Source organism: Polyodon spathula, chromosome 10 (assembly GCF_017654505.1).
Source record: "Polyodon spathula isolate WHYD16114869_AA chromosome 10, ASM1765450v1, whole genome shotgun sequence".
Taxonomy (NCBI): Eukaryota; Metazoa; Chordata; class Actinopteri; order Acipenseriformes; family Polyodontidae; genus Polyodon; species Polyodon spathula.
In genome coordinates, this window is record NC_054543.1 from 28231507 (window position 1) to 28258475 (window position 26969).

Sequence of the window (26969 nt, forward strand, 5' to 3'; positions counted from 1 at the left end):
TTGGAAACATATGTCACATAACGTATAGAAACTTATGAAACTTTAATGTTTATACTGAAACGAATATCCAAAGCTATTGAATGGTGTGGGTCATCTGAAGATGATGGGTTTTTCAAAGAGGAAGCGAATGTGTAGTGCAGTGGAATAGGGATATGCTGGCATACCTCAATTCTGCACATGAAATACATACATGCAATTTGTAAGGGAAGCTTCACAATCAAAAGAGTTACCATAAATATGACATAAGAGTTGACCTTCTGGTCCATGTGTGACATTTAGCAGTATTATTAGAGGGGGGAGTGCAGCTGTGAGTTATCCAGCTGTATTATTGGGGGGGTACAGGTGTGAGTTTCAATGCATAGTTATTTTTCTGGGATACAGGCAGTTGGCAGCTTGTAATATTTATCAAATATACAATGTTACAAGGCTTATTAGAAATGTGACTGTATGTGCATGTATAGAAATGTGTCAAGCCCAGTTTTAAAGTTACTTACTGCAGGCCTCGCTCTTGCAGTAGACAGAGTTGATCCATAAGCGAGTGGAGCCGGTGTCAAAATGGACAGAGAAGCTCTGTGGTGGGGTTCCGATGCTGATTTGTCCAAAATAGGACATCTGGAACAAAACAATATTACATATGAAAGTGGAACATATACACATACATGGTAAAACAGTTTGACTATCAGATGGAAGTCACATTAAGAAGTCACATTCGAATCTTTAAAAAAACTTTAAAATAAATAATGTGCAAACAAACTGACCAAAAAATGTATGCCATGGTAAACTGAAAATAGTTGCTAAATTGTGTTTATTTACCTACATTATTTAAAACAAATAGTATTGGATGCTGCAAGACACAAACTGATTTCACCCCAATCAAGGTGAAACAGACCACTCTCTTGGAAAAGCCACTTGTGGTGAATTACAACTGGTATAATGCTGTGCTATCTATATGATGCAGGGATGGAAATAAGACTTCCGTTGCATAGCGGTTTCCCCCATTCCAGATTTTAATACAAGCTTGAATAGCCCCAAACTATAGATAACACTCAGGTGTGTCTTATTAAACTCATAGTAAAACCAATAATGGATGAAACTGCTGTGCAATAGAATCCTTATTCACAATCCATGCAATGGCAGACACATACATAGTAGGGTGGCTGTAATAATATTGTTGATTCATTTGTTTCTTTTGATATGTGGGGTTCTAAATTTTTTTTTTTTTTCTGTGGCTTTAACTTAAATTATGCATGCAAGCTATACAGGGACTTAAAAACTATATTAGTATTCAAAGAAGTAAAAGCTTCACCAAATAAATACAATTTAAACAACCTATCAGACATACATCCTTGTAGTTCAGGAGCGGTTCGTTGTAGAAGCCATCAGACTTCAGCTGCTGATTCATAAGCAAGTTCTTCAGCTGTCCCTCCTCAATGAGCTGCTCATAGAGGGACTTAAACTTCATGAGAGGAACCCTGTAGTTAAGATGAAAACAAATGGTCAGTTCAGGAGCAAGATAACAAGATCCGCTAGCCGACTAACAGCTCTGACAGCCCCTACAGGTGTAGTCATAAACTTCATCTTAGAGAATGGAACTTTGGATCCAACCTCTTTAAAGTAAATGGATGTGCAAATATTGGCAAAAGAATGACTTGATGGATTGAATTCAACACATGTGTTATAGAAGCAGTTGTGATGAAACTTGGACATCAAGGTCATTGACAATATCATAATCTGAAGGTGTCTGTCCATCTCTCTGTTTGACAAATTTACATTTTAACAGACAGTTGATAGAGGTAAAGATGGTCTACTTTTTTTGCTGTAAATTTACAGATGTGCCAGCAGGTGAATGCCATTCTTGTTGTAATTGATGCAGACTGTGTAACCAAGTGAGGCACTGTCATTAAAGTGTTACAGAACCCCCTGCAGTGTTTTCAAGAAACACATTACTATGGCTGCATCCTGTGCTGTCCCTATTGCCGAAATGTACGTACTTTTCAACATAAATGTAATCCCAATCATTTTGATATTGTTACTCACACATTATTGGTAAATCAACTACGCAACTTTTACTCTGGAACAATGCCAGGAGAAAGAATGTGTTCTTCTAAAATCGTAGCGTATTCAGATCATGCTCCCTCCCAACAAACATTCCTGAGTAAATATTGAGAAATGTATTCTGCAGATTTATGACCCATGATGTGCGAGTCACAATAGGTTTAAAAATATAACGCTGCGATGTGGACAAAGCAGGACGCTTCTTGTAACCATTGCAGGTGCTCTGTAATACTTCACACCACGTGTGTCACTATTTAACAGTATCTTGACCTTGTTCAGAATCTAAATAAGCAAACAGTCCTGGAGTAGGTGTGGGTTTGGAATGGAAACAGACTGTACAGAGGAATGGAAGCTCATCCTCTGTAAAGGGGGCATGGCCATCGTCTGGCTCCACCTATTTTAGAGATCTAGTTTTATTTGCATATATAGATTAGATTTAGAACTGTAGGGTGCCTTTGTAAAGGCATATACGTTTCATAAAGCTTTTTAAAAAGCTTGGAAAATACAGGGTTAAAACTTCAAAATTGCCATGCAGATTTACTATTACAAACTTTTATAAGGGTCCATGTGAAATGTATTTTCTTTTTTGTATACATGTAATGTATTCATGACTATTAATACTACATTATTACATTTCCTTTAGCATTTCTGAAATGCGGTTGAATTTCATTTTTTTGTGGGTGCAGGTTTCTTTGTTTTTTTCATGAATACCAGTCACCAACGTATTGCACGAGTCACCTTTCCCCCAAAACATGTTATACATTTTGCAACAAACAACTTAGTTCCAGGTAGGAGGAAGTTCAATTATAGTTTATTTATTTATTTATTTTTTTTGGTTTCTTATTAGAATAGACCATTTTATTCCTAGAGGCAAACAATCTGAATATACATTCTCAATCAAAGATTGAGAATAGTAGTAGTAACTCCAGACAAGCCACTCATCATAACCAATGTCAATGGGTTTGGAATAAATATCCAATCAGCTACCAATTTTCAAATATCGAACAATAAATGATACATTGAGATCACTGCATTATTCAAAAGCAAGAAGCAAACAAATATGTACATGGCATGTTGCCTGTCTATTACATTGGTACTAATGACCTAAAGCACTGGTACCTGTCGTACATTTTTCTACCATTGTGATACCACTGGCATGTGAAAATATGAAAACGTTACCACTGTGGAGCTATTCTAACATTGGCAATCAAATATAGCATGCTAATCCTCTGAAATTGGCGTAACCATAGTATAAATCCTATGCTGGGTTAATGCTCAGGGTATAACCATCTAAATCTTGAAGGATTATCCCCCTACTGTTTGAAATCAATCAATTTGTTATTTATTGTATTTTCAATTGAGCAATTTACTTACCGAATGAGTCCATCTGTAATAGCCAGGAATGCCAAGGTATGAACCAACACCTTTATCATGTTTCTAGTCCTGTCTTTCTGCTGCACCATATGTACCAGTGGGTCTACATTTATACCCTACCACAAAGGTGTCACATCCCTGCTATCATAACCTTCCCGTATCAGTTTTTTCTGTGCAGTTGATAGAGTTAATCTTGGTGGCCACAAGAATTTTCTTACAATGTTATAAAAAAAAGAACATTTTAAGATTGGGCCTTACAAAGATGTTTACCATTTCTAAAACACTTTCTGACCAAACAAACAGAGCTGCAGGTACAATAAAGTGCTGACAAAGATAATAAGTAAGACCTCTGTGAACTTTACAACAATTCTATTCAAAATGTTCCTTTTTGTTCAATTAATTATTTCTTAGCAGTGCAGTTACTTTGACCCCTCTTTTCTTCGCCCCTGTCACTGATACAACGCACTTTCCACTCTGAAGGACTGAAGATCAATAGATAAAATCCATTACTGCTGTTACCCTAACCACTTTGTTTTAACAGCAGAGCCTACCTTGGCTCTGCATGGATTCTGAGGTCACAAAAGCTCTTGAGGTGAAATATCCCCATTTGGTTTCCTTTCGTAATCTGCAGGAGCACAAAGTCACATTCAGCATTCCCTGCGAGCCCCCAGCGAAGAGCATCCTGTGCTAACGGGATTCAAACCATTGGGCTCTTTTATGGCATGACATGCTGACTCCATGGGGTAGAGTTTTTGCCAATGGGAAAATGATCAGTTTTGTGAAACAGAAAATTTTTGAAAAATGGCTGCACTTGAAATAAGAGGGCTCATCTCTTTTATTCTAAATAATAACAGTTTGCCTTTACTTGTCACCACCCCACATATTATGTTTAAAGATTTTATAGACATTCTGATTTTTATTTTGTAATCCATTTTAAAATAGTGGGGTCTATTCAATGTATCTAAACATTTGTGTATATAACTACTGCCACCATTTAAGTCTTACGTTAAGATCAACGTTGTAATTTTACTTAGATAAAAAATATACTATATATACGTATAGGTCAAGACAACAATAAATACCTTTTAAGGAACACCCCACATTGAGTTTAAATCTGAAAATTCCATATCCACTGCCCTTACCTGAGAGTTGTAAGTACATAACATTCAGAATGGACAGCTTCCTAGCGGCTGATGAGTTAATAATATATTCTAGGATTGAACAGAAATCCCATGGACTGGTTGCAAGAATTATCAGTTGTAATTGTACTAATATTGCCTATTAATAAAACACTATCAAAAACAAACTTATATACAGTTTAGTTGGAATAATCAGAAACTAGGTCATAATAGGCTTGCTACTATTCGATTTAATTTTTTTTTGCCAAATCGACGATTAATATATCGACTCTTATTTTAGAAAGAATTTAGCTCCGCCCCTCTCCTGCTTCAGCACAGCTGGACTCACTGGAAGGTAAGGCAGATGGGCCCGCTTCGTCCTGCCGCAGAGACGTTGGTCAGGGGATTGTGCACCATATTCATTAAGGGTTTTCCTCTTCCACCCCTTTTTCAAATCAAACTAGTAACTGTCACCGTATGCTTATAGCAAAAGCTTACTTACACCTTAATCCGCTAATTTCAAAGTGGGTGATTTGAATGACAGATGCTGTAGCTGGCAATTGAAAGTGCACAGTTGGTGCAGATCTTAATGATTGACAGTCATTTAAACGAATTAGAGCATTCTAGCACTGCTTCAATCTGACAGTGACAGTGAAATTACAGTACTAATGGACCACTGAGATGAATGAGCCATTCAGAGTGGAATGGAGTCGGGACAGACAGTATAAAAACTACACAAACTGGAGATGATTTCTAAATAATTATTTTTGGTAAGAAAATAAAAAACGAGTGGTTTTACAGACGTTTATCCAATGAGAATTTCAGTGGAACTCATTTTTTGGGAACTGGATCTATAACAAGCTTTACTGATTAATATCAAAAAGTAGCAAGCCGAGTTATAAGTAACCCTGTTAAGCTATGGCAAGCCAAATCATCATTTAGAGATATCTCAAATTGCATTTTAATATATCTTGAAATATTTAGAGATATCTGTAAAACACTGAGATATCTCAAATTGAATTACATATATTTTTCATTGTGCAGTTTAAGGTATCTAAAATTCATTTTAAGATATCTGTAAATCAATTAAGATATCTCAAATTGATTTACACAGGTATCTTTAAATAATATGGAAGCCAAACTGTCATTTAGAGATATCTTCAAGAGGGTTTTTTAAGCTGTCTAAATCATTTGACAATCTTCAATTGACTGTCTGTTCATTTAAAGATCTCTCTAAATCATTTGAAGACATCTTGAAATAACTTCCTCTTCGTAGAACATTCACATTAAGTCATTTAGAGAGATCTTCAAATTACTTCCTGTTAATTTTGAGATATCGCAGACTCATTTAGGAGACACAGTCAGCACTCATATCTGACCTTATATAATTTTGACTTCAGTGATGGTTAAATGCGTGTGATGCACATGATCACATAACCCCCTGTCCTGCCCAGCTGCACTGGCTACCTATAAAGTTCAGGATTTCTTTCAAAATTCCCCTGCTTGCTTACAAAGGGCCTGCATCACATAAGTCCAGAGTATTTCTTCAACCTTGTAACCCACTATGTCCCTCCACGCAAGCTGAGGTCCTCTGACTCTGGCTTGCTTGTTATACCCAAGAAAAGTGCACCACACTTGGAGAGCACTCTTTTAGCTTCATAGCCCCAACTCTCTGGAACTCTGTCCCAGCTTTAGTGCGTGTAGCTCCCAGAGTCGCTCGCTTCAAATCAACTCTTGACTGACTTGTTCTCACTTGCTTTCAATGCTCTTTAAGCCTGATATCTGTTATTAGCTGTTGTCTGAATTCCGATTTCAAGTTTTTCACTCCATCTTATTCGTATGATTCTGTATGACACACACATCCACAATGTTTAGAATTCACATACTTACTGTTTGTATTTAATGTACTATGCCCTATATTTCACCGTATTTAATGTACTATGCATTGTTCCTCACTATCTTCTAAAGCGCTCTATGATGGCAGGCCACTATGAAAGGCGCTATATAAAATATTTATTGATTGAATGATTGATTGATTGATTGATTGATATCTGATTATTTCATTTAGGCCCGTTCCAACTCTTGTATCTTTGTGGTCCCCCGAAAAACGGACTGTGTTTTAAAATAAATAGGCTTCCATTTAGATATACTGCATTGGTTTTGTTATATAGAGTAAATGAACAGAAAGTTATTTAGAGATATCTTGAAATGATGATTTAGAGATATCTTTAAATGAACAGAAAGTTATTTAGAGATATCGCTAAATGATTTAGAGATATCTGGAAAGTATTTAAAAATATCTCAAAAACATTTTGAGGTTTCAACACGGTGAATCCGCCATGGTTGAGATTTATTGGTTGCAATTGTAGCTGGTTTAAATGAACCGTGGTGGGCGCTTAGGGCCCAATTACTGACATGGGAGTGAATAATACATTTGGTTGAAGGGTAAACAAAGACTACCTTCATAGGGCCAGCTGGAAAAAAACATGAATGGTTACATGCATCCCAGTGAGTGGCCAAAACAAAAGAAGCAACCTGAGAGAACATAGAGCCTTTATGTGCTTACTGATGACGTGTTAGTTAGAGGCGGATTTTCCTGCAACCAAGTTTGCAAATCTTAAAATGATGTAAAGATATCTGAAAATGCATTTAGATATATAATTTCAAGCTCCATTTAAAGATATCTGTAAATCATTTTGAGATCTCTAAATGTATTTTAGATATCTTAAAATGAGCGAGACATCTTTAAATATCTGAAGATATCTTCAAATATCTAGAGATGTCTGGAAATGATTTAGATATATCTTCAATATTTAGAGATATCTATAAATGAATTTGAAATCTCTAAATGATAATTTGGCTAGCCATAGTAGAATGGGTTTGCTTCTAAAATAAGGTTTATACTGTGTATGTATATCATTAACATTCAAAAACAGCAGGATAAATAAAAAAAATAGATTACACTGAAATGTTTATTAAGCAAATCACATGTTTGCAACCTTTTTATTTGATTAATTTGAAAAAAAATTCAATATAGATCCTGCAAAAACAAGCCAAAACTGGATGTTCCAGATGAACTTTTTGTTATCCCCATTCAGGCTTTCAGAATCTCAGAAACTATTTAGTTAGTTATCTCTGGGTTATCTTTCTGCATAGTTCGTGCTGAAAAAGGGTTAAGAATAAAAGAAAGAAACAAAAGGTGCAAATAAGAATGGGATAACAGATTTATTTAAATAGGCATGAATACAGATTGTTTGCAATACATGTCAACTCTGCTTAAGTCGTGTGATGAGATGTCCTGTCAGAGAAAAAAAGAAAAAGTCTGACACATTTGACAACATTGTATCAGCAAACCAGTTTACCATTCTGAAGGATGAGTGGCAGTAGTTCCCTTTTTTGCATATGGATAAACAAAACAGGTTTAGCTGGAAACAATTATCTGTTATCTGTGGAGGGCATCTTCAAATCTGAGCTCAAACTTCCCATCATTACCAGCCAGATTGTCAAGTTAAATTTTGAATACAACGATACTCAAACGAGCTGTAGACATGCATTAGATGATTATTTTCTATGGCATACGGTCAACTAGTTTTCCAGACGTTGTATTTTTTCAAGCCAGCCGTAGACTTAAAAAGGTTTTGCAGTAATTTTGGTAATTTAACCATGGTTTGTCATTGCTGTAATACCCTGAGGGAAATTCGAATGTTGTCGATTCGTCCTGGAGAACAACCATGAATCCTGGATGGTATCTAAACTACAAACTGGTCAGTGGTTAAACTAGGTGCTCAAGGAGAATTACATGGCTCCAAATGCATTTACAGCACTTCTATACTGTATGTAGCAGGGTTTCTCATAAGAGAGCTGTTATAGACCTGTTATAATTCCCTCTGTGTGTATTTCCTCATTTACACTGCAGGGGTCAGTCATGCATTCCATTTATATAACTGATCACGTCACTCTAGTAACGCATCAACATAAAGAATTGTGTATATTGTGTTAAATTTTATAGAATTGTAAATATAACTGCCAGAATCTTAAAGCCTATAACAAACATATTAGACATTTTTTCAGACCTAATGCTTGACCAGTGAACCCCTATCCAAAATAACCTTAAAACATCCTTTTCATTGAAGGGGGATACAAATTCTAAAGCAATTTAAAACTTCTTACTGCTACATAAAAAAAAAAAAAAAAAAAAAAAAAACATTTTTGCAACACAGAGGCAAACACTTCCTTCTCTGCTAGTCAAAGACTTACAGCAACAACAGAACACCAAGCTCCAAGTTTAAAGGTATTGTGGTGTCAGTGTTATGTGTAGCTGCTCCTGGAGCGTTGCATGTTCCTGGAGCTTTTTTCAATCAACAAAATGTATTGCACCGCACTGTAGAGAAATGTTACATTTCTTCAAAGGGCTGTGTGCATCAGAGTTGGTAGGCATTGGAATTGTAACCTTATAATCTGGCTTGTTTAAAAAAGACCAGTACTTTGTTAGAAAATTATCTAGGATAGAACAAGAGTCACGTCGTGCAGGTCAGTCTCACAGCAGTAGCGAGGCCCTGCATTTAATACCAGTCCAATGAAGCAGAGCCTAGCCCACAACACAGCAGGTGAGAGAAGCCTAACTATCAGTTATTTTTAGATGGATATGCAGGTGGTGACTTATACTGATAAAGGACAAAAGCAATACCAAAATGAGTCAAACTAAAAAGGTCAAATATTGAAATAGCGTAAACATGCCTGCTAAGAAATAACAGTTCTTTATGGAGAACTTTGCTTTGAAGTCACCTGAGTAAAAATTCCCAACTTGAGCATACTGCTGAGAGTATAAGTCACCTTCAACATTTATTAACCCACTGCAGGGAATTAAATCTCCAGCATGCGGTCTGTCAGTCCATACATACATTACATTACTGGAATTTGTCCAATTGTGATTAACACAATTTAGCAGAAGTTATTGAGAGTTTTAGGTTCTGAGGTATATTGGTGTCTGCCTGTACTTACGTTTATGTTACACTTACATTGTTGCATAAAAATACTTAATAAACTGTAATTAAACTTGGCATTAACATTTTTAGCATGCATTATTGGGAGTGTCAGATTGTGTAGATGTATGCATCTCTCATTCTGCACATCAGCCTGTCAGTGACACAGTTACATTTTTACATGTAACAGTGGTAGCATGCACATTTCAACATAGTCATTTGTACAGCAAATACAATAAAACACTATGCAATGGATATAAAAGACATCATACAACAACCGGACACTGTCTCATTGTATTCTATGGAGATCAGCCATTCTGTTATTAATAGCATAAACGATGACACTAATTAACTACACCTGTTCTAAAACCACTGTTTACTGAGAAACATTTCACAGGGACGCTTTCAGCAGACTACCGTGATTATTTTAGACAAGCAGAGGTAAATAAATATCTTTAGAAAGTTGATGTATATAAGATGTAAGTGAGATATGTATTGCTGTAGCGTGTTCCTCTGTAAACAATATAGCTCAGGAGTGCCATTATGACCTTGCTTCACACCACACCAATGTCATTGTTCCTTAAGTGTAAAACACTATGTTACTGTTATAAAAGCGTTCAATTAAATCCTTTAAAATCCTCCCTGCATAAAGATTACTACTTATACAACAGACACACTATGTAGATTTTTTCTTGTCTCCAACAACTAACTCATAACTCATAACATAGCAGCAGTATTTATCAAGTTGAATGCATTACAGACTTCAAAGGCAATGGTAGCTCATTCCAAGTATCTGGTGCCCTCCAGCCATTGCTTCTGAAAAGACTCTTAAATTAGATACAGAACTTAATGAACCATATTTGCCCTGGAGACTAAAAGCACAATGTTTGAATATCTGACAGTTAGCACATTCACAGAAACGGCTAGAAGTGGCAATAAAAACTATTGCCCTGGTGCAATGTTTGCTGACGGCACCTCGAACTGTCTGATATGTGTCGTATGTTGCAGTGTTTATATTAAAATGTTAATAACTGTAGTACAATTCTGTCACTGAAGGTCATTTGATAAGTATAACTGCAGAGTATTAGTGAGAAAGGTACTGATTACAGAAACTGCAGTAATTCTACAGATATACCCCAAAACAGAGCTGTGTGACGTTAGTTATATCCCAGACTGGCCTTCTATGAAAGGAACAGGTATGATAATGCTGGCTGTAATTGCAAATACTGAATCTTTCATTTCCAAGTGATCACTCATTTTCTTTTCAGTGTGAAAAATGATAATTATTAGTGAGGCTTCCCAGCAGGAGAGATTGGAAAGACTAATCTCCCATTGGGTTCACACGCTCTGCCTCTGAACTTAATATTCCTATGCTCAGAATGACATTGCAGCTCAGCAGCAGAGGCTGCTTGTTCAGAGAACCTTTAACCCAGCCCTTATTAGGAACAAATCCCTTGTCCAGCAAATTTAACAAAAAGGTACTTATGAATTTAATTCTGAAGGATAAAGGACACAATCACGCTATGCAATGTTCTCCCACAAATATTAGCAATACACCTACATTTTTGCCCACAGTTCCCTGGTACTGGTTCAGAAAGCTTGGTAACTCAAGTCAAGCTCAACCCTGACGCAGCAATATCACAGAAATTTTCCAGACAGATTTTATGGGTCTGCTACATCACAACCCTACCTTATAGCTACCATGTTCATAAAGATAAATTCTGAAGTACTGTAATACCACAGTTTAAACTTCAAATATATTCTCATGAATTCTGTGAAAGCTTTCTTTAGCAAAATGTTTGAAAGCCAACACTTTGTTAACTATGGTTAATATTATAGTTTTACCTCTAACATTGAAAACACCTGCGATATGGGATGTATGACACTGTAACAGAGGGAAGTGTACGTGCGTGGGACATCAGTGAATAATAATGAGTCAGACCCACAGCATTGGGTGTTAACACACTGTACGGGCACTGCCACTAGAGTACCAGCAATGATTTAATAAAGAAAACAAAAGCAGCTAAAAAAAAAAAAAAAAACACAAGGTGACCGCTAGTCTCATTAAAAGGGATGCTCAGCTCCAGAAACCAACTACACTACGATATCCTCTCTATACTGGTTGGGATCAACATCTCCTAAACCAGGGGTGGGAAATCTTGGTCCTGGAGGGTCGGTGCCGCCCATGGCTTTTGTTCCAACTGTGCCCTAAATTATTTAATTGGACCAATTATTACCAATTATTGGTCTAATTAAGTAATTTAGGGCACAGTTGGAACAAAAACCAGGAGGGACACCAGCCCTCCAGGAACATGGGTTCCCCAACCCTGCTCTAAACTAACCTACTGCTGTTGTTCCCGTTACTACTGTGGTACCATATAGCAATTGTTGTACCATTGTTGCTTGACCATTGTATATTACATTCCCAATGAAGGTTATCTGGTAAGAAAAGGGCAAACTGCATAAACATTTCACCACCACCTGCACTCTTTGTAAATGAGTAAGCAAGCTCAAAAGAACCAGTCTCCATCATGAATAAATAAATACAATACAAATACACTTAATTAAAGGTTTTGTTGGTCATCTACTATGGGAGTGGGTTGGAGTGGGTTGGTGGGGGGTGGGTTCCTGACCTATGTGACCCAGAGTGATCCCCCTGGTTCTCCCCAGACCTCCTCACCCCCACCTCCCCCCTCAGTTTATTGATGAACAATTACGAGCCTTCAGCAGAAAGCATAACAAATCCATTTCAGCCATTAGTTTTTTTTTTTCTTTTTTTCTAAAAAAAAAACAAAAAAAAAAACCACTCAGCAGGATAGAATAACCTTTACCACTTAATCATAACTGAACAGGATTTTGACTATATTGCTTTCCCAGGGCATCATTAGGATGTGATTTATGCTATGAAATCTGCTGCAGTCTTGGGTATGCAGCAGTCTCTTTAGAAAATGCTGAATTTATATATAGATATCAACCGCAGCAGTGCTGTATGGGAAAACTGGCTTTATATAACATTGTAGTCAAGTGGAGAGAACGCACTTAATCTTGATAATGATTGTGCTGTACTTTTTATGCATCTGTGTATCCAGCGCTTCTGATAAGCTATGTAGAAAGGTGTTTTACAAATTGAGAATGTAAATATTTAAATATGATGGGTAATTAATACTCATAGCAATTTTGCCGCACAGCTTGAGTTATCAAGCTTCTTGTACTTCGTTGCTTCCCATCTCCTTATTAGTCTATTGGGAATATAGTGCATTTGGGAGCTAGAGAATGCTGGGACAGCAGATTGCCTGTCTGTGAATTGCCAGAAGCACATGACCAATAAGCCCAGATTTTCAATAAATGAATTCATAAATTGGAGAGTAAATTCCTCAGTGACCCAAAACAATTTCTGTTTTGTTTTATGTTATTCCTGTATCTACTGCAATACTGTTATGGGACGAGGAATGTACAATGGGACACATCAATCCTCTACATTTACCTGTCATGCACTTTAATTTTCACATGTGCAGTTTTGAAACAAACACATGTATTTTTATTTTTCTACTATATGCATTTAACATAATTTACAATGGTTTGCCACATTTTCAGTAAGCCATACCTCTTTGGGCTTTACAATACAAACCTATTCTTTACGATTCTTTCATTGTTCTTTGCTTTTATATGGTAGAATGCACAAGGGTAAGACAATACCTATTTAGGAAATGTAGCATGTTAAATATGCCTGTAATGTTCCAGCCTTACACCTGTGGAGGCCTGGAAAAAGTTACAGTGATGGTGTAATTTTAGCCCTCTGTGGAGAGCATTGTAATCCACATGCCTTTTTATTACAAGTGAACAGTATGGTACATTTGTTGCAAGCATTGTTCAGATCTGAACTGTGGGCGAGGCTGTACGGTAAAGTTAATGATCCAAATTATTCAGGGTATTTGTGGTTACTTAAGAAAACAGGTTCCCCGATTCATCCAGCAAAAACACTTTGTTGAAAGACTTGTGTTTATGTTACTGCTGCCATTGAGCCACTGCTGCAATTACCCTCTTTGAATAAGCAACCAACTCGCTTATCAACAGTGCTGCTGTTCCAAACATAACTTTCAGTACCTCATGTCATAGTAATTTGTTTACCACAGGCTTCCTCATTCCATTAAAATCATATGACAACGTTACCTTCAACTATGGGGCTGTTGTGATTCCTGTTTATTAAAAGATTTGAACATGCTTTAATTTATGTTTGAAAACTGTGAAAATAAGTGTTTACATAAATACACACACATATATATATATATATATATATATATATATATATATATATATATATATATATATATATATATACACACACACACACACACACACTTCTTATATTCTTATTTTGTGTTTCATCAGATAAGTGATTTTTTTTAGATGTAAACATTGAACTGTGACATACATACTAGGTACAGATGGAAAGACAGGCACCTTATTATATCGCCAGATTAACGTTCTAAAGCAGTCTGGCCCTTTCGGCTTTCATTTACAAGGGAGTTCTTATGGAGCCATACAAACTTTAAGAAAAAAGGTTTTGTTTACTAAAAAGCAAATTGAATAACAACATAGCTTCAGTCGTTTCTCCTCATTAAACATGTTTCATGTTTAAAATATCAATATGCTGCATTTTGACAGCACTATCCTTGCGTCTACGTAAAACTAACACCATCCTTGCAGTTTTTTTTAAACCTATTGAAAACCTTAAATGGGATACTTCAGAAGAGCCATATTGGATAGATATGGATAGAAACTGGATAGATTCCAACCCCCTGCAAAGAATGAAGAATTTATTTTGCTGTGCCTTGTTCTGTCTTATGGTCATAATAATATGACATCATTGTTATAGAATATTCAATCCACACTGTTTATTTAACATGACTCTCATGAGTACTGACTGTATTTAAACACCACACACAGTCACATATTTCATTGACTTGCCAGGTCTTGCCATAAATCACCTGATTAAAACGATCTGTTTGTTCAGGTTCAAATACCAGCAAGCTGGAGTGTCTATTTTATTTTATTTTTTAAATAACAGACAGGCCTATTATTGTTCTTTATTAACCGGCAGTTAAATCACCATCATTCTTGCTTCTTGTCAAGTTTAATAAAACCTTGATCGGTACTAATGTATTTTATACTCTCCCAACGCTTGGCAGCCCCATTAGAAAAAGAACAGGGACTCTGTCAATAATCAACAGGGGAGTTGTGTATCACAGACACATCAATAGCATTTCACTTGGAGCAGGTTAAACTTTGACCTTCACAGTAGGAAAAAAAAAAACAAACACACAGAGCTCATGTTGCACTGTAATGAACCCTCTGCTTAGCTGTTTTTTCTTGCAGAGATGTATTTTATAGAAGTTAAAAAAAAGAGAATTTGCCAGGACAAATCATTGACTCTTAGCAGTCCCATGGCCTTGGTTCCCCCTGGCAAGACCTGTTTGTAGACAGATTTGCTGCATCTGGGACCTAGCTGTGGACAAAATGATTAGGTGGGGATTGAAAAGACCAGTTTCCCGAGAAATTCTCAATAAGGAGTGCCTTTGGGGGGCAGGAGGACTTAGGTAGAGCTTTTGTGAATGGTAAGTATATGCATCCTGGTAATGGACACTGTACAGTTTGTTTGGGTCAGTACAAAAGGTGCTACATTTACATCTGTCTGCTAAACATGTTATGCCATGCCATTCAACAATAAATAACTTTGAAAAATGTGAAACTATTGCAGCCTAAATATGATTCAGCACAGTAGGTTCTGCCTTATCCTACAGGTGTACTTCAGAATCTTTCCTGTGTCACAGGAACATCAGATATGTACAGGTGCCTAAGGAAAGGGACCGTTGCACAATGAGGAATTTATAAACAGTGAAGAATACAGAAAGCTTATGCAAGTGTAATATTTGATAAGAGAATTGTGTCACTAAGGGAATGGACGATGACGATAAGATAGTCTTACATAACAGGGTTTATTTTCATTGATTTATTGATTTTGTGTTTGCCTGTCAGCCTGTCTGGAGAGTTGCAGTCTGTGCTTTGAAAATGACACAATTTGTCTGCAGAGCAGAGGTATAAGGATAGTTTGAGTACTGTTAAGATACAGTTTGGATATGATCTAGTTAAAAGATAATTAAGGTTGGTGGGTTTTCTGAATAACTGGTGGTGGTGAATCGTATATATGCCTGTCTATGTACAGTATGTGTATATTCATGAGGTGGACAATTTTTTACATATACACTTTAGCCCAAAGAGCCAGCTGCCCATATATTATCGTCCACCTCATGAAGATACTATCCTAATACACTGACATTTGTTAATTAAAGTCTGGGGTTGGTTGCAACTGTATTTTGATCTCTAAGAGGGGGTGATGCACATCCATGCACCTCTAATTCTTGGCCTATATTTTGGACACCCAGTGCCAACTGTCCAAACTTGTGTGGTGGTTTGGCGACAAAATCAATGTGAAATTTCTACCCAAGCTGCCACAGATGACAAGGCAGTGCTGCTTACCCATGCGCCACCTAGTACCCTAAAATACATGTTTTAGGACTGTAGCTCTGCTATTTGAAATAAATTTTACTGGTGTGCCATTCTACTTGATACACCTGTTCTATGCTATAATAGTGGGGAATAGCTTAAAGCCTTGAATAGATATACGTGTCCCTCCTTTTCCCAGCATTTACCAGACTCTAACAACCACACTCTGCCTCAGATACAACGGAAATATTTGCCACTGCGAGTAACTTCATTCATTCAGCACCTTATACTTAAACCATTTAAGATGCAGACTCAACTCTTGCAAATTTATGTAAACATCCTATGACACTTCACATCTAACAAACCCGTAAACTGCTAGCTCAGGCTGAAATAGAAGGGTATTTTTTATTAAGTCCCAGCACAGATGGGCCCATTTTTATACTTCAGTTTTAAAAAAAAAAACTTGTTCACAATACATACTGTTGCGTGCATGGGGGAAGGCAGGAACAGGGCTGGAAGAAGTCTCGGGTTTGCGCCCGCCCTCCACCTGTGTGTGGATTGCCTCACCCTGTGTGAAGCACCTGCTTGTGTTAACCTATTTCACTACAGTACTAATGCTGTGTGTACAGAAGTTCAGACATATTTATTGCTAAGGTTTGGTTGCGATTTGTAATACAAATGAGGGACTAATACTACTGTACTCTTACTACTTTATTCTTGGCATTGTGTTCAAATAACATCAGGAACATTGCAGAACAATTCCAAGTTGTAGCTTGTCAGTTACAGGGGCCATCGTAAGATATTTCTTCAATGAGGTATATGCCAGGAGTGGTTCAAATGTTTACTAAATAGTCCTATTAAAAACATAGATAATGATTATATAAATATTTGTATGAGAAATGGGCAGGAATTGCAACAAATTACTGTAATGTACTTGTTTTATTAACTTTTGTCTGCTCTACTAAACCCATTCACTGCCATGGTAAACAGGATGTGTTAATCCCAGTGATATTTTGATGTATTTATTTATTGTTACTTCGTTTTATCCATCAATAGCGTTAAGTGTAATAATTTATTTTGTATTATATTTGAGATGGGTTTACCATGGTAATTATATATATATATATATATATATATATATATATATATATATATATATATATATATATATATATATATATATATATATACCCGAAGTGAAAATTTTTCCTACCAGGACAATAAATTAATGGGTGGGGGCGGGGGGGGTGGGGGGGGGGGCTTAATGCTCTACAGTGTCAGAGCTTTATTAATGTCTGAGCACTCATTCATTTAGCATGAATGAGTGATGTTGACTGTTGTGTTGTCTAAGACCTCTTAATTACACAACCTTGATTTCAAGTTGAGGTTTCTTCTCATCTATACATTGTGTACTGTTGCTGAATCAGAGCTAAATTAATATTTTGGTTGCACCAAACTGCTGACCCCTCTAATATTTTACCCTTTGACCGGATCAGGCTGAAAACATGATCAAGCAACTTCAATATAGTATAAAAACCCTCCGAGATACAGTATGTTCACATATCCGATGGACCATTGGAACCAATTACAGCCAATCATTTGACAGATTCTACTGTACCCACCAATCCAGTACAGACACAAAAAAATGTTACTGGACATCCACAGTCATCACCCCACTCAACAAAATAGATTTAAGAAATATATCTTAATATTGAATGAAAACAAGAGCAATGGTTTAACCCAGAGGTGGGGAATCCTGGTTCTGGAAGGCCAGTGTCCCCCTTGGCTTTTGTTCCAACTGTGCCCTAAATTATTTAATTGGACCAATTATTAGTCTAATTAATATAGGGCACAGTTGGAACAAAAACAATGAGGGACACCGGCCCTCCAGGAACATGGGTTCCCCACCCCTGGTCTAAATAGGTTTCAATCAAACATTATGAACATTTGCCTCTCAACATGTCTTCAAGACATGCTTGAAAAGAAAATGCAAACCAAATAGGCTTTCTCATATTAATGTTATACATAACAATTACATAAAAAAAAAAAAAAAAAAAAAGTAATTGACCTTACTTGCATAGTAGGCTACAAACAATGTGATACGGGACAATGCATAGCTTTATTTCCACAATAGCATGATGTTTCCTTTACTACTATACAATTATACACAGCATTTGCACATTTCAGTAATGGTTTTTCAATGGCTATGCCATGTTACCCGAAACACAGCTGCAAGAGCTATGCACAGGGGAAATTGAACTTAAATTAGGTGAACAGGTGACAAACATCTGTGCGCCTACCTCATGAAACCTGCGTTAATAGGTATGAAAGCAGAGGGAAACACGCCACTGAGGTGCTTTTTACTGTGGAGATACTGCTGATTCCAGGGCATGGGATGTCCCAAGTGTTTCCAGTACTGTCAGAAAGGATAAAAAGTTAACTGGGTAAAAATAATTAATATGAGGAAAAACATAAAAACTTATGGTCAAAGTCCTGAGTTGTTTACAAGCCCAATTTTCTCACTGTGGGCAAATTGCCAATGTATTACATTTCCTATGCCCATAGAGCAATATAGGTCTATATCTAGAGCAATATGGGTCTATATCTTTACTCACAACAATCGTATTTTGAGTAACTCACAAACAACCATCCTGTTTTCTGCTTATATCACGTGCAATTAACCATTGCAAAAAAATTCTTCTCTGGGGTTAGTTTGCCCCTTTTGAATTACTGACCTAACAGTATTTAGTTTTTAGCGCGTTTGAGCACTTATTACAAAAACAAAATCCTAACTCTGTTTTTGAGCGATATCTAATCTTTAGTAAATTCTTTACAGTATCCTAGAATACTGGACAGCTAGGCTGTTTACTAGTCAGTCACACAGCCACAAACCCCACATTTATTTGGCAAGGACAGAAATTAACCCCAGGGATCTGCCCTGCCACATCATGGACTAGTGCTCTGGGGAGATTTTGATGCATTTTCCAAGCTTGATTCAGTTTGTATAGGGTCACACAGCTTTCAAAACTTAGATTATAACTTAAACACATTTCAACAGGCTTTTCAACCACCCTGCCCTTTAAAACATAAACCACCAAACTAATAAAAGGAGCCTGGTGTATAAACAGAATACAGAACAGGTCACAGTGATCGATTAAACATTCCTCCACTCTTGAGTAAAAGGCCCTCCCTCACTCATGTAGGAAAATCTGATATAAAGTGCCTATAGATAGTCTACACCCCCAGAATTAGGAGGGGGGCAGAAGTGAAGTCTATAGGACCTTAAAAAGAGTTGATATAGTTAACCTGAACCAGTACTCCAAGTGCAGCACAGAAGCCAGGTCCAGAAGACATAGTTGGAAATTATGTGCAGATAGTCTACTGTAGGACAGAAGGAAGGAGAAACTACTTCACACAGAGAGGGGCAAGGGTATGGAACAAGTTACCTAGTTATATTTCTGAGGCAGAATCACTAGGATCCTTACTTTGTCAAGACCCAACTTGACAAAGTTCTCAGATCATTAAGCAGCCGGATGAGCTGAATGGCCTCCTCTCCTTCGTAAATTCTTAGCTCTTATGTAATATTTTGTGCCATAATTACAATACAGTTGCTGAAACTGAAGATAAGTGATGGTGGTTGATAAGCATGATGTTTTGTATTTTTCACTGCGAGTGTACAACTACTCATGCAATTGGACCTGGCTATTATGCACAGTGGTTAAGGCACTAAGAAAGCGTGTCATCGTCAGTTTGCATTCAGCCTATTGAACACATGTAGCTGTTTATAAGCTTTTCATTTTACATGTTAGCAAAATATTGCTACATTTAAACTTCTTATGAGTCTGTTTACATGGAAATTGTGTTACTTACACACCATTGGCAGAGTGGAGAAAAAAAAAATGGATTAAGTTAAAACAACAGACATTGTGTTTTGGCATTTCTGAATGTGGCACTATTGAATAGTTATGGAGGCATATGTTAATGTTCACCAGAGCCTGGGGGTGGAGGAAAAAAAAAAGTATAATGACAGTGTATTACTACAGCATAGATAAAAAGGATTGTTTTCAGAGGAAGCAAATGCTAGATACTCTATTGGTAAACTTCATTAAAGGAGACAGTGGGCTGCGAAATTGGGAGGGGGTGACCTTGCTGGATGCAAACTAAAATTGCTTTAGTGCAGAGCGACTGTAATAAAGTAAATGGGGACGACAGAGGTGCAGCTAGGGAGTCTGGTGAGCTCGTTCACTTCCCTCACTCCCTCACCGTCTCTCATAGCTCTGAGTAATGGAGCTGCAATCCAGTAATTAAATCAGGTCTTGGTAATTAAGCCCCAAACACATTTGAGATAGTAGGTTGCTTCTGTGGGTTAGCAGGGAAACATTGCAGCTGCAGCTTAAAGACTGAGATACTACTCATTACCTTGAAGCAAAATGAGATTCAAATCACATACTGCATGCTCTCACTATCTATTCCTTTATTTCCTTCAAAATATGTGTTTCATGTGCTATCACCATATTACCTGTAACACATTTGGTGAATGGGGAGAGAAATCCTAATTTATTAGGGCTGTGGCAGAATAAACCTGTGCTACAGGGAAAACAGATCTAACTATAACGGCACAGTAAGGATCTTGCAGAACAAGTTGCACTATTGAAAAGGTACAGTATCAAATTGATTAGAAGTCTTGAATATTACTGAGGTCTTAAACTAGGCTTTAAAAATAGTTTTTTCATATTGGTAAAAAGCTTAAACCTTCAGTCAGTGTAAACAAACACTTTAAAAAATATACAGCAGTTATAAAAACAGTCCAGTATTAAACAAATGTTTTGATTCTATTGATCAGGTTTTAATGCAGTACTTTATACTCTGTCACCTGGTTTCCACAGTATCAGCATTTAAGAATTGTACACCAAATTAATGTAACAAACTCCAGTCTAGAGGTCTATCAAAATAATTGTAACTACCTGATCACAATTATATTCCCACCTGCAATAAGCCATATATTAAAAAAGGTAGGGGAGCAGAGTGTCAGAGACAAGAAGTAAACGCAGGACAAGACAGTAATCCTTACAAAAAATATGCATTGAGGCAATAAAAACAAACCACAAAGTAAGAATAGAAATACTGAATTACAAAAAAACTGGTAGAGCAAGAAGGTAGATAAGTGAAAAAAAAAAAAGAAAATCACCACATCCCACAATTACAAAATAAATCTGATCAAGTGGCCCAAAAAAATAAAGTCCAATTTGAGTCCTTGATCACCAAATGGGCAGAGTCTCAAAATATACAAATGAAAAACAGAAACCAAAATATTCAAAAAATGTACCCTGGCTTAAACTATTCATGCACAGGGCATAATAAAGACAATAAACCAATAAATTGGGGCTTTTGTCCTGGAGGCGCTAGTTGAACCCCAATGAAACAAACAATCGCCCTGGTTTAGAAATGCCCGTCCAACAAACAATTTCCCAATGGAGAGGTAGTTCGGACGAATAATCCTTTTAAATCCCAGGGTAAAACAGGAACGGCTTAGTGAGACAATGAACAGTAATCCAAAGGGTGGACATAAAGACTTCAATAAATCTCTATTAGTTTTCTAAAAGCTAAGTTAAAACTCAGCTAAATAAGTTAATTGTAACATTGATTACATTTTTTTATATAAACTTCTTGTTTTTTTTTTGTCTTCTTCAAAAGCAGTAGCTTAAAGAATAGGTCTTCTAACAAACCGCAACCAAACCGCACCCGCACCCTTCTCTGTCCTCTCTAGATAAAAACTGCCTCCCTCTTAACCAGTCAGGAGCCTGTAATAAAGAGACTGCCAAATGGCTTAATGAGACAAAGATAATCAATTCAAGTTGAACCAGGCCATTGCTATAAGGTCACTTGAAAACAATTAGGTAGATAAATAGGAGAACAGATGCAGGGATAATTACTAATATGTTATGTATGGAAAACAGAATATATATATAGATTTCAATATATATATAGCATTTACCGGGAAACCTTAGAAAAAATTACATTTGTGGCTTTAATATATAAATGCTTAATAAGCTTTCAATTAAACTTCCAATTACTTATAGCAGGCAGCAAACTTATTATGCTGCACAAGTTTAGCTCATGCTATACTAGAAAAGGTTATTTTATTGCACATGTATAAAGCACTACTACTATCCTCAATCAAATCTAGTCTTGCCACCGCTGAGCTTGGAAAGACACATACCGTAATTTTCTAACATATTGTGCATATGTTTAAAACAATGTAGTCCTTTTGTAATACAAACCTGTAATAGGTCAGGGTAAACTTTTAAAACAACCAAGAAAGACAGTAAAGTATCACCACGTTCTTTTTTATTTTTTCAAATACTCATGTTAAATAATTTGCGTTGTTGTTTGATCAAAACTATTTTTTTGAACAATAAATAGTGTACAAGAGCTCTAAAACTGTGCATATCAAACTAGTATAAATATATGTCATCATCATTAAAAGGGTGTAGAAGTGTATTTTGTTATGTGTGCAAGCTTTAAACCGCTAAGAAATGTATTGTATTATAGCCGGCTGACTGCAGTGGTACAGTATTAGGAGCAGTGAATGACTACAAAAAGAGAAGCAGCTACTGCAGCTTTACAAGAGCAGTATTGTATTATACTGTAAATAAGAGGGTGGTGTACTACAATTTTATTTGTATTTAGTTATATTCACAATGAATGCAGATGTTGTGTCTGTTTCATAAAAAAATGTGTACATTACATGCAATTTTATGATTGTGAAAAAGGGTTGTGGGACAAGACCACAGGGATTTTTTATATTATAGCAGGCTGCCTACAGTATTGCTGTGCATCACTACTGCAGGCTGCATATTGTATGCAGTATGCAGTGAATTACTGTAGTTTGATGTGCTACTTTTAGCAAGTTTTTCCACCTACTTTGCCAAATTGGGATATATTTTAACATTGGCCCCAGGAAATCAAGAGCGTTTATTTTTAGACACTTTAATGTAGAGCTGAAAAAAGAGGACCCATAGTAGGCCATACACATTGCCTTGTTGTTCTGTCGTGTTGAAAATACATCGCTGTATCTGTACAGCAGAGGTCTAGGAATCATCTGCTCTGGGATTAACCAACACTTCCAAGAAAGCGAGCCCTTGATAGTGACGTGGTACTGCTGTGCCAATACTGTAAAAAAAATGATGTGATATTCAATCTGTTACATAATCCAGGTCCTTGGCAATGATATGGCACTACTATTGTCAGTACTGAGAAAGTAGTAAGATTAGATACCTCTGAATGATACTGAGCCTCTGAAAGCAATGGCACTGATGTGGCAAAACTTTAAGACTCGCACTGGTGTTTATTGTAGTTCCTGTGTCTATCCAGTAACCATGATCTTGGTAGTGCTAGTCTGTAGTGCTGTAATAATATCTGTTATGGTAAGAGGGTCTTTTGGTACTGCACTGTAAAAAAATTAAAAAAAAAAAAAAAAAAAAAAAAAAAAAGGAAAATATATCTCCAGTTTCTGATGTTTCTAGCGTTTTTTGAAAGTGAATGATTATACCAGACACATTAACACTTCTTTAGTGTAACTGTCGTGTAAGTAGGGAAAGGGTTTGGAGGATAAGCAAATTATATTAAAGAGCAAATGTGATTCTTACAATATTTAGCCTTTAATATACTGTGATTCTGGTTATCAATAAATTGAGCAATATTTATGAAAATATTGTAATGTAATGCTTTCATCAAAATGTATTCAGAACAGAGAACCCGCAATGTGATGATTTATTGAATTACAAATTAACAGATTAACAGAAATCTGCTGGAGCCAAAGCTTTTTGCTGCTGTGCAACTTGTTTGTGGTACTCATTCCAGCTGACATTAGGCAGGTTGAGACAATGGATCTAAATTGAAAACATGCTTTTTTGATGTGCTTTTATACAATTGGTTGTAGCTGGAGTGTATGGTACATATGAGGTCACTTGTTTTGTTTTGAATTTTGTACAGCGCTCTGGGATCCCATGGTGTGAAGGGCGCCAATATAAAAATACTTTTTTTTATTGAATTGTGTTGTATTTTCCTTTCTCATAAAATAATGGTGAAATTGTATTACTGAAAATGAAATCAGGTTTGTTACAAATGTAGCAGTGTAGCCTCACAAATAGTAGGCTGTTTTATTTCACTAAGGGAAATATTTCATTTGAGTTGATTTACCTTTATAAAACGTAATTTATTTCCTTTTGGAAGCTACAGTTTTTAAGTACCGGTAAAACACAAATAGGGTTTTAGGAAAAGTTTTGTAAGTATTTATCAGCATTTTTTTGAGATGTCTGTGTCAAGCGCCACCACGGGCAAGCAGGACAACATTTATATTTGACACGAAAAAGTCTGCAAGATATTTAAATTGTTCTGGAGTGACACATGAATCGTCCCCACTGTTGTAAATTTGTAAGGGAAGTTGGCCATGTAAATCTATATCATGCTTCTCTATCCTTTCTCCCTTTCATCTTTGCTGTCTTTCCCATCATGACTTAAACTGACTTGCCAGAAAGAGATGCAGATTTTACATAGGACATGGATGCCATTTACAAAATAAAAAGTAATATGAAAGACATTACCACAAAAGTTTTTGCTACATATTTCATCCCCCATAGCATGGATTAGCTGATTCAATACGAAATAAATGGTATCATGATTCCGAAAAAAAAAAAAAAAAAAAACTTCCTTCAGTGTTTTTAATAGGTGGCCTCCATGAAACACTACTCAAATACCCGATTGTGAACTTGTTACCCTGAGGTTGGTGGCGGCAGGTCCTTCTGTGGTCTGAAAGAATAGGCTTTCTGTGCTTTAATAAGCCCCCAGCGCCCTGTACGCTTAAGGAGAGGAAATGAAGTGGATTCTCTTCCTTTGTCTGCTGCCTTCTTATTGCCCAGTTCTTTCAGCATGGGTACAGAACTCTTCAATTTGGGAACAAAAGAAGCCCAATTACAGTTTTACTGAGTCCCAAAAACAGCTCAAGCCACTTCCCTTTCTCTCTCTCTCCCTGGCTACTTGACCTGCCTAAGGCTAATTGGGGAGAGTACTATGATTTCCCCAGGCAGAAACCTAATCCGGTCGGTCATTCCCACTAGACAAGACACCCTGCAAGGTGGAGGCAGGGAAGGAGGGGGACCAAACAAACTGACCATGAATGGTGTAGATGAAATGGATATATATCTATATCTATATATATATATCTATATATATATATATATATATATATATATATATATATATATAGATAGAGAGAGAGAGAGAGAGAGAGAGAGAGAGAGAGAGAGAGAGAGAGAGAGAGAGAGTTTGATAATTACATATTTGATTAAGGGGCGGATTCTTCTTTCAGAAAACCAAGTCTCTAAAGATCCTTCACAATCTGTAGAAAAAAAAAAAAAAGTAATTCTACATGATTATAACCTAATGACAACTAGGTCTTAAATACAGCTTATCTCATTTAATTAAATTATTCATTGCAATTTGGACTTTTTTTTTCTCTCCTGTGTGCAGCAATGTCTCTTCTCCCAGGTCCTTCACTCTATTAATGGATTTAAAAAATCAATCGGAAACTTTTTTTTTTTCCTCTGGGGATAATTCGATTAATTAATCAGAACCCTTGCCGACAAAACCCTTTGTTCAAATCCAGACCATTCTGCAACAAGGGGAATCTTAGTGGTGCAGGGATATCCACAAATACACTGTATTGGTGAGATTTTTTTAACAATGTCCAATAGAGAATTTTTTATTTTTTTGCAAGTCTAAAGATTATGGCAATGGAACACACTCACACTTGTTTTTATATGTTTTTTAAAGTGTGATTTATTTAAAAATAAAAAAAAAAAAACTAGGGGAACTCAGTATATTAGTTATAGGCCACATATGTTACAGAACCTTACATTTTGAACTTTCTAAAATACTTAATTTTACTGAAAACAAATGAAATGTACAATCATTGCAAAATAAGGCTGATTCATACCTGCCCTCATAGGCGCAAGAGAGGGGTGGGCCAGGGCGCCACTTCCCACTCACTATTTAGAGGGGGGGGGGGGGGGGGGGGGGGGGCATGCCCACCCACTTTTAATAGCGAGGGCAAGAATAAAAACAAAACAAACAAAATATATATATATATATACACACATATTTTTTTTTATACACGGCTTGGAAGAATAACCACATCTGACTGGTTAAACAGCATCACATGACCCTGTGTATATATAGTGTATACCATGGCTTGCATACTAATGAGCCGCTTCACACTAAATAAATCACTACGCACCACAGCATTCTAAATTCCATGACAAACTGCAATTTTATTTGTTATTACATACAAAACCACAACCAAAAATGAGTGGCATTTCACCTATTTCCTTTAATATATTTATGGATGAAAATCCATATGGTACAACACCAGCTTACTGAGTGAAGACAGCAGTCCATCTGAAAAAAATAAAAATAAAATAAGTGCACCAGCAAGAACAGACAAGAACAGTTGATGAGGAGCAGTAAATAAAATAGAAGAAAACAAAAGATTGAAAACACACACACACACACACAAAACTACAGCATGGGCTGGTTAATGTACTTAAAGAAAAAAAAAAAAGGACATTCATTATGGAAATAAATCCAAAAAATCTCAACAACATAGGGGATTTTATGCCAGTGCAATAAATTCAACTGAGGACCAGTATTCAGTCTCCAGTTTTATAATGCTGAGATGGACTAAATACATATTTTATTAGTAGGCTCTGCTGACAGCGAGTTTAAAACCAGCAGTAATGTATTCATGTCAGTCAGGAAATCTCTTATAAAAGCAGGTAACGACAAGGCCAGACACGACCCCCTCGAATTACCGGCCTGGATTTGAAGCGTCTGCGGGAAACTGAGGTACTGTACCCTGACACCGCAGTCGGATTGA

General features: G+C 36.5%; 2 protein-coding genes across 9 annotated transcripts in view; one reads left to right on the forward strand and one right to left on the reverse strand.

Moving 5' to 3' along the window:
• Window positions 1-26969, forward strand: part of LOC121322053 (tensin-like) — a 309001-nt gene that overhangs the window by 39495 nt on the left and 242537 nt on the right. The window lies entirely within an intron of this gene.
• LOC121322055 (gastricsin-like) overlaps window positions 1-26969 on the reverse strand; it is a 33426-nt gene that overhangs the window by 6157 nt on the left and 300 nt on the right. Inside the window, exons 2-5 of one of the 3 annotated variants that reach the window (XM_041261533.1) lie at window positions 26415-26491; window positions 25372-25433; window positions 1343-1472; window positions 495-612 (exon numbers count right to left, since the gene is read on the reverse strand). In XM_041261533.1, coding sequence (XP_041117467.1) covers window positions 495-612; window positions 1343-1472; window positions 25372-25373 — 250 coding nt within the window. In that variant the 5' untranslated portion in view covers window positions 25374-25433; window positions 26415-26491. Of the gene's footprint in view, window positions 1-494; window positions 613-1342; window positions 1473-3429; window positions 3489-25371; window positions 25434-26414; window positions 26593-26969 lie in introns of those variants that run through there. The other 2 variants (XM_041261534.1, XM_041261535.1) reach the window with 2 other exon arrangements.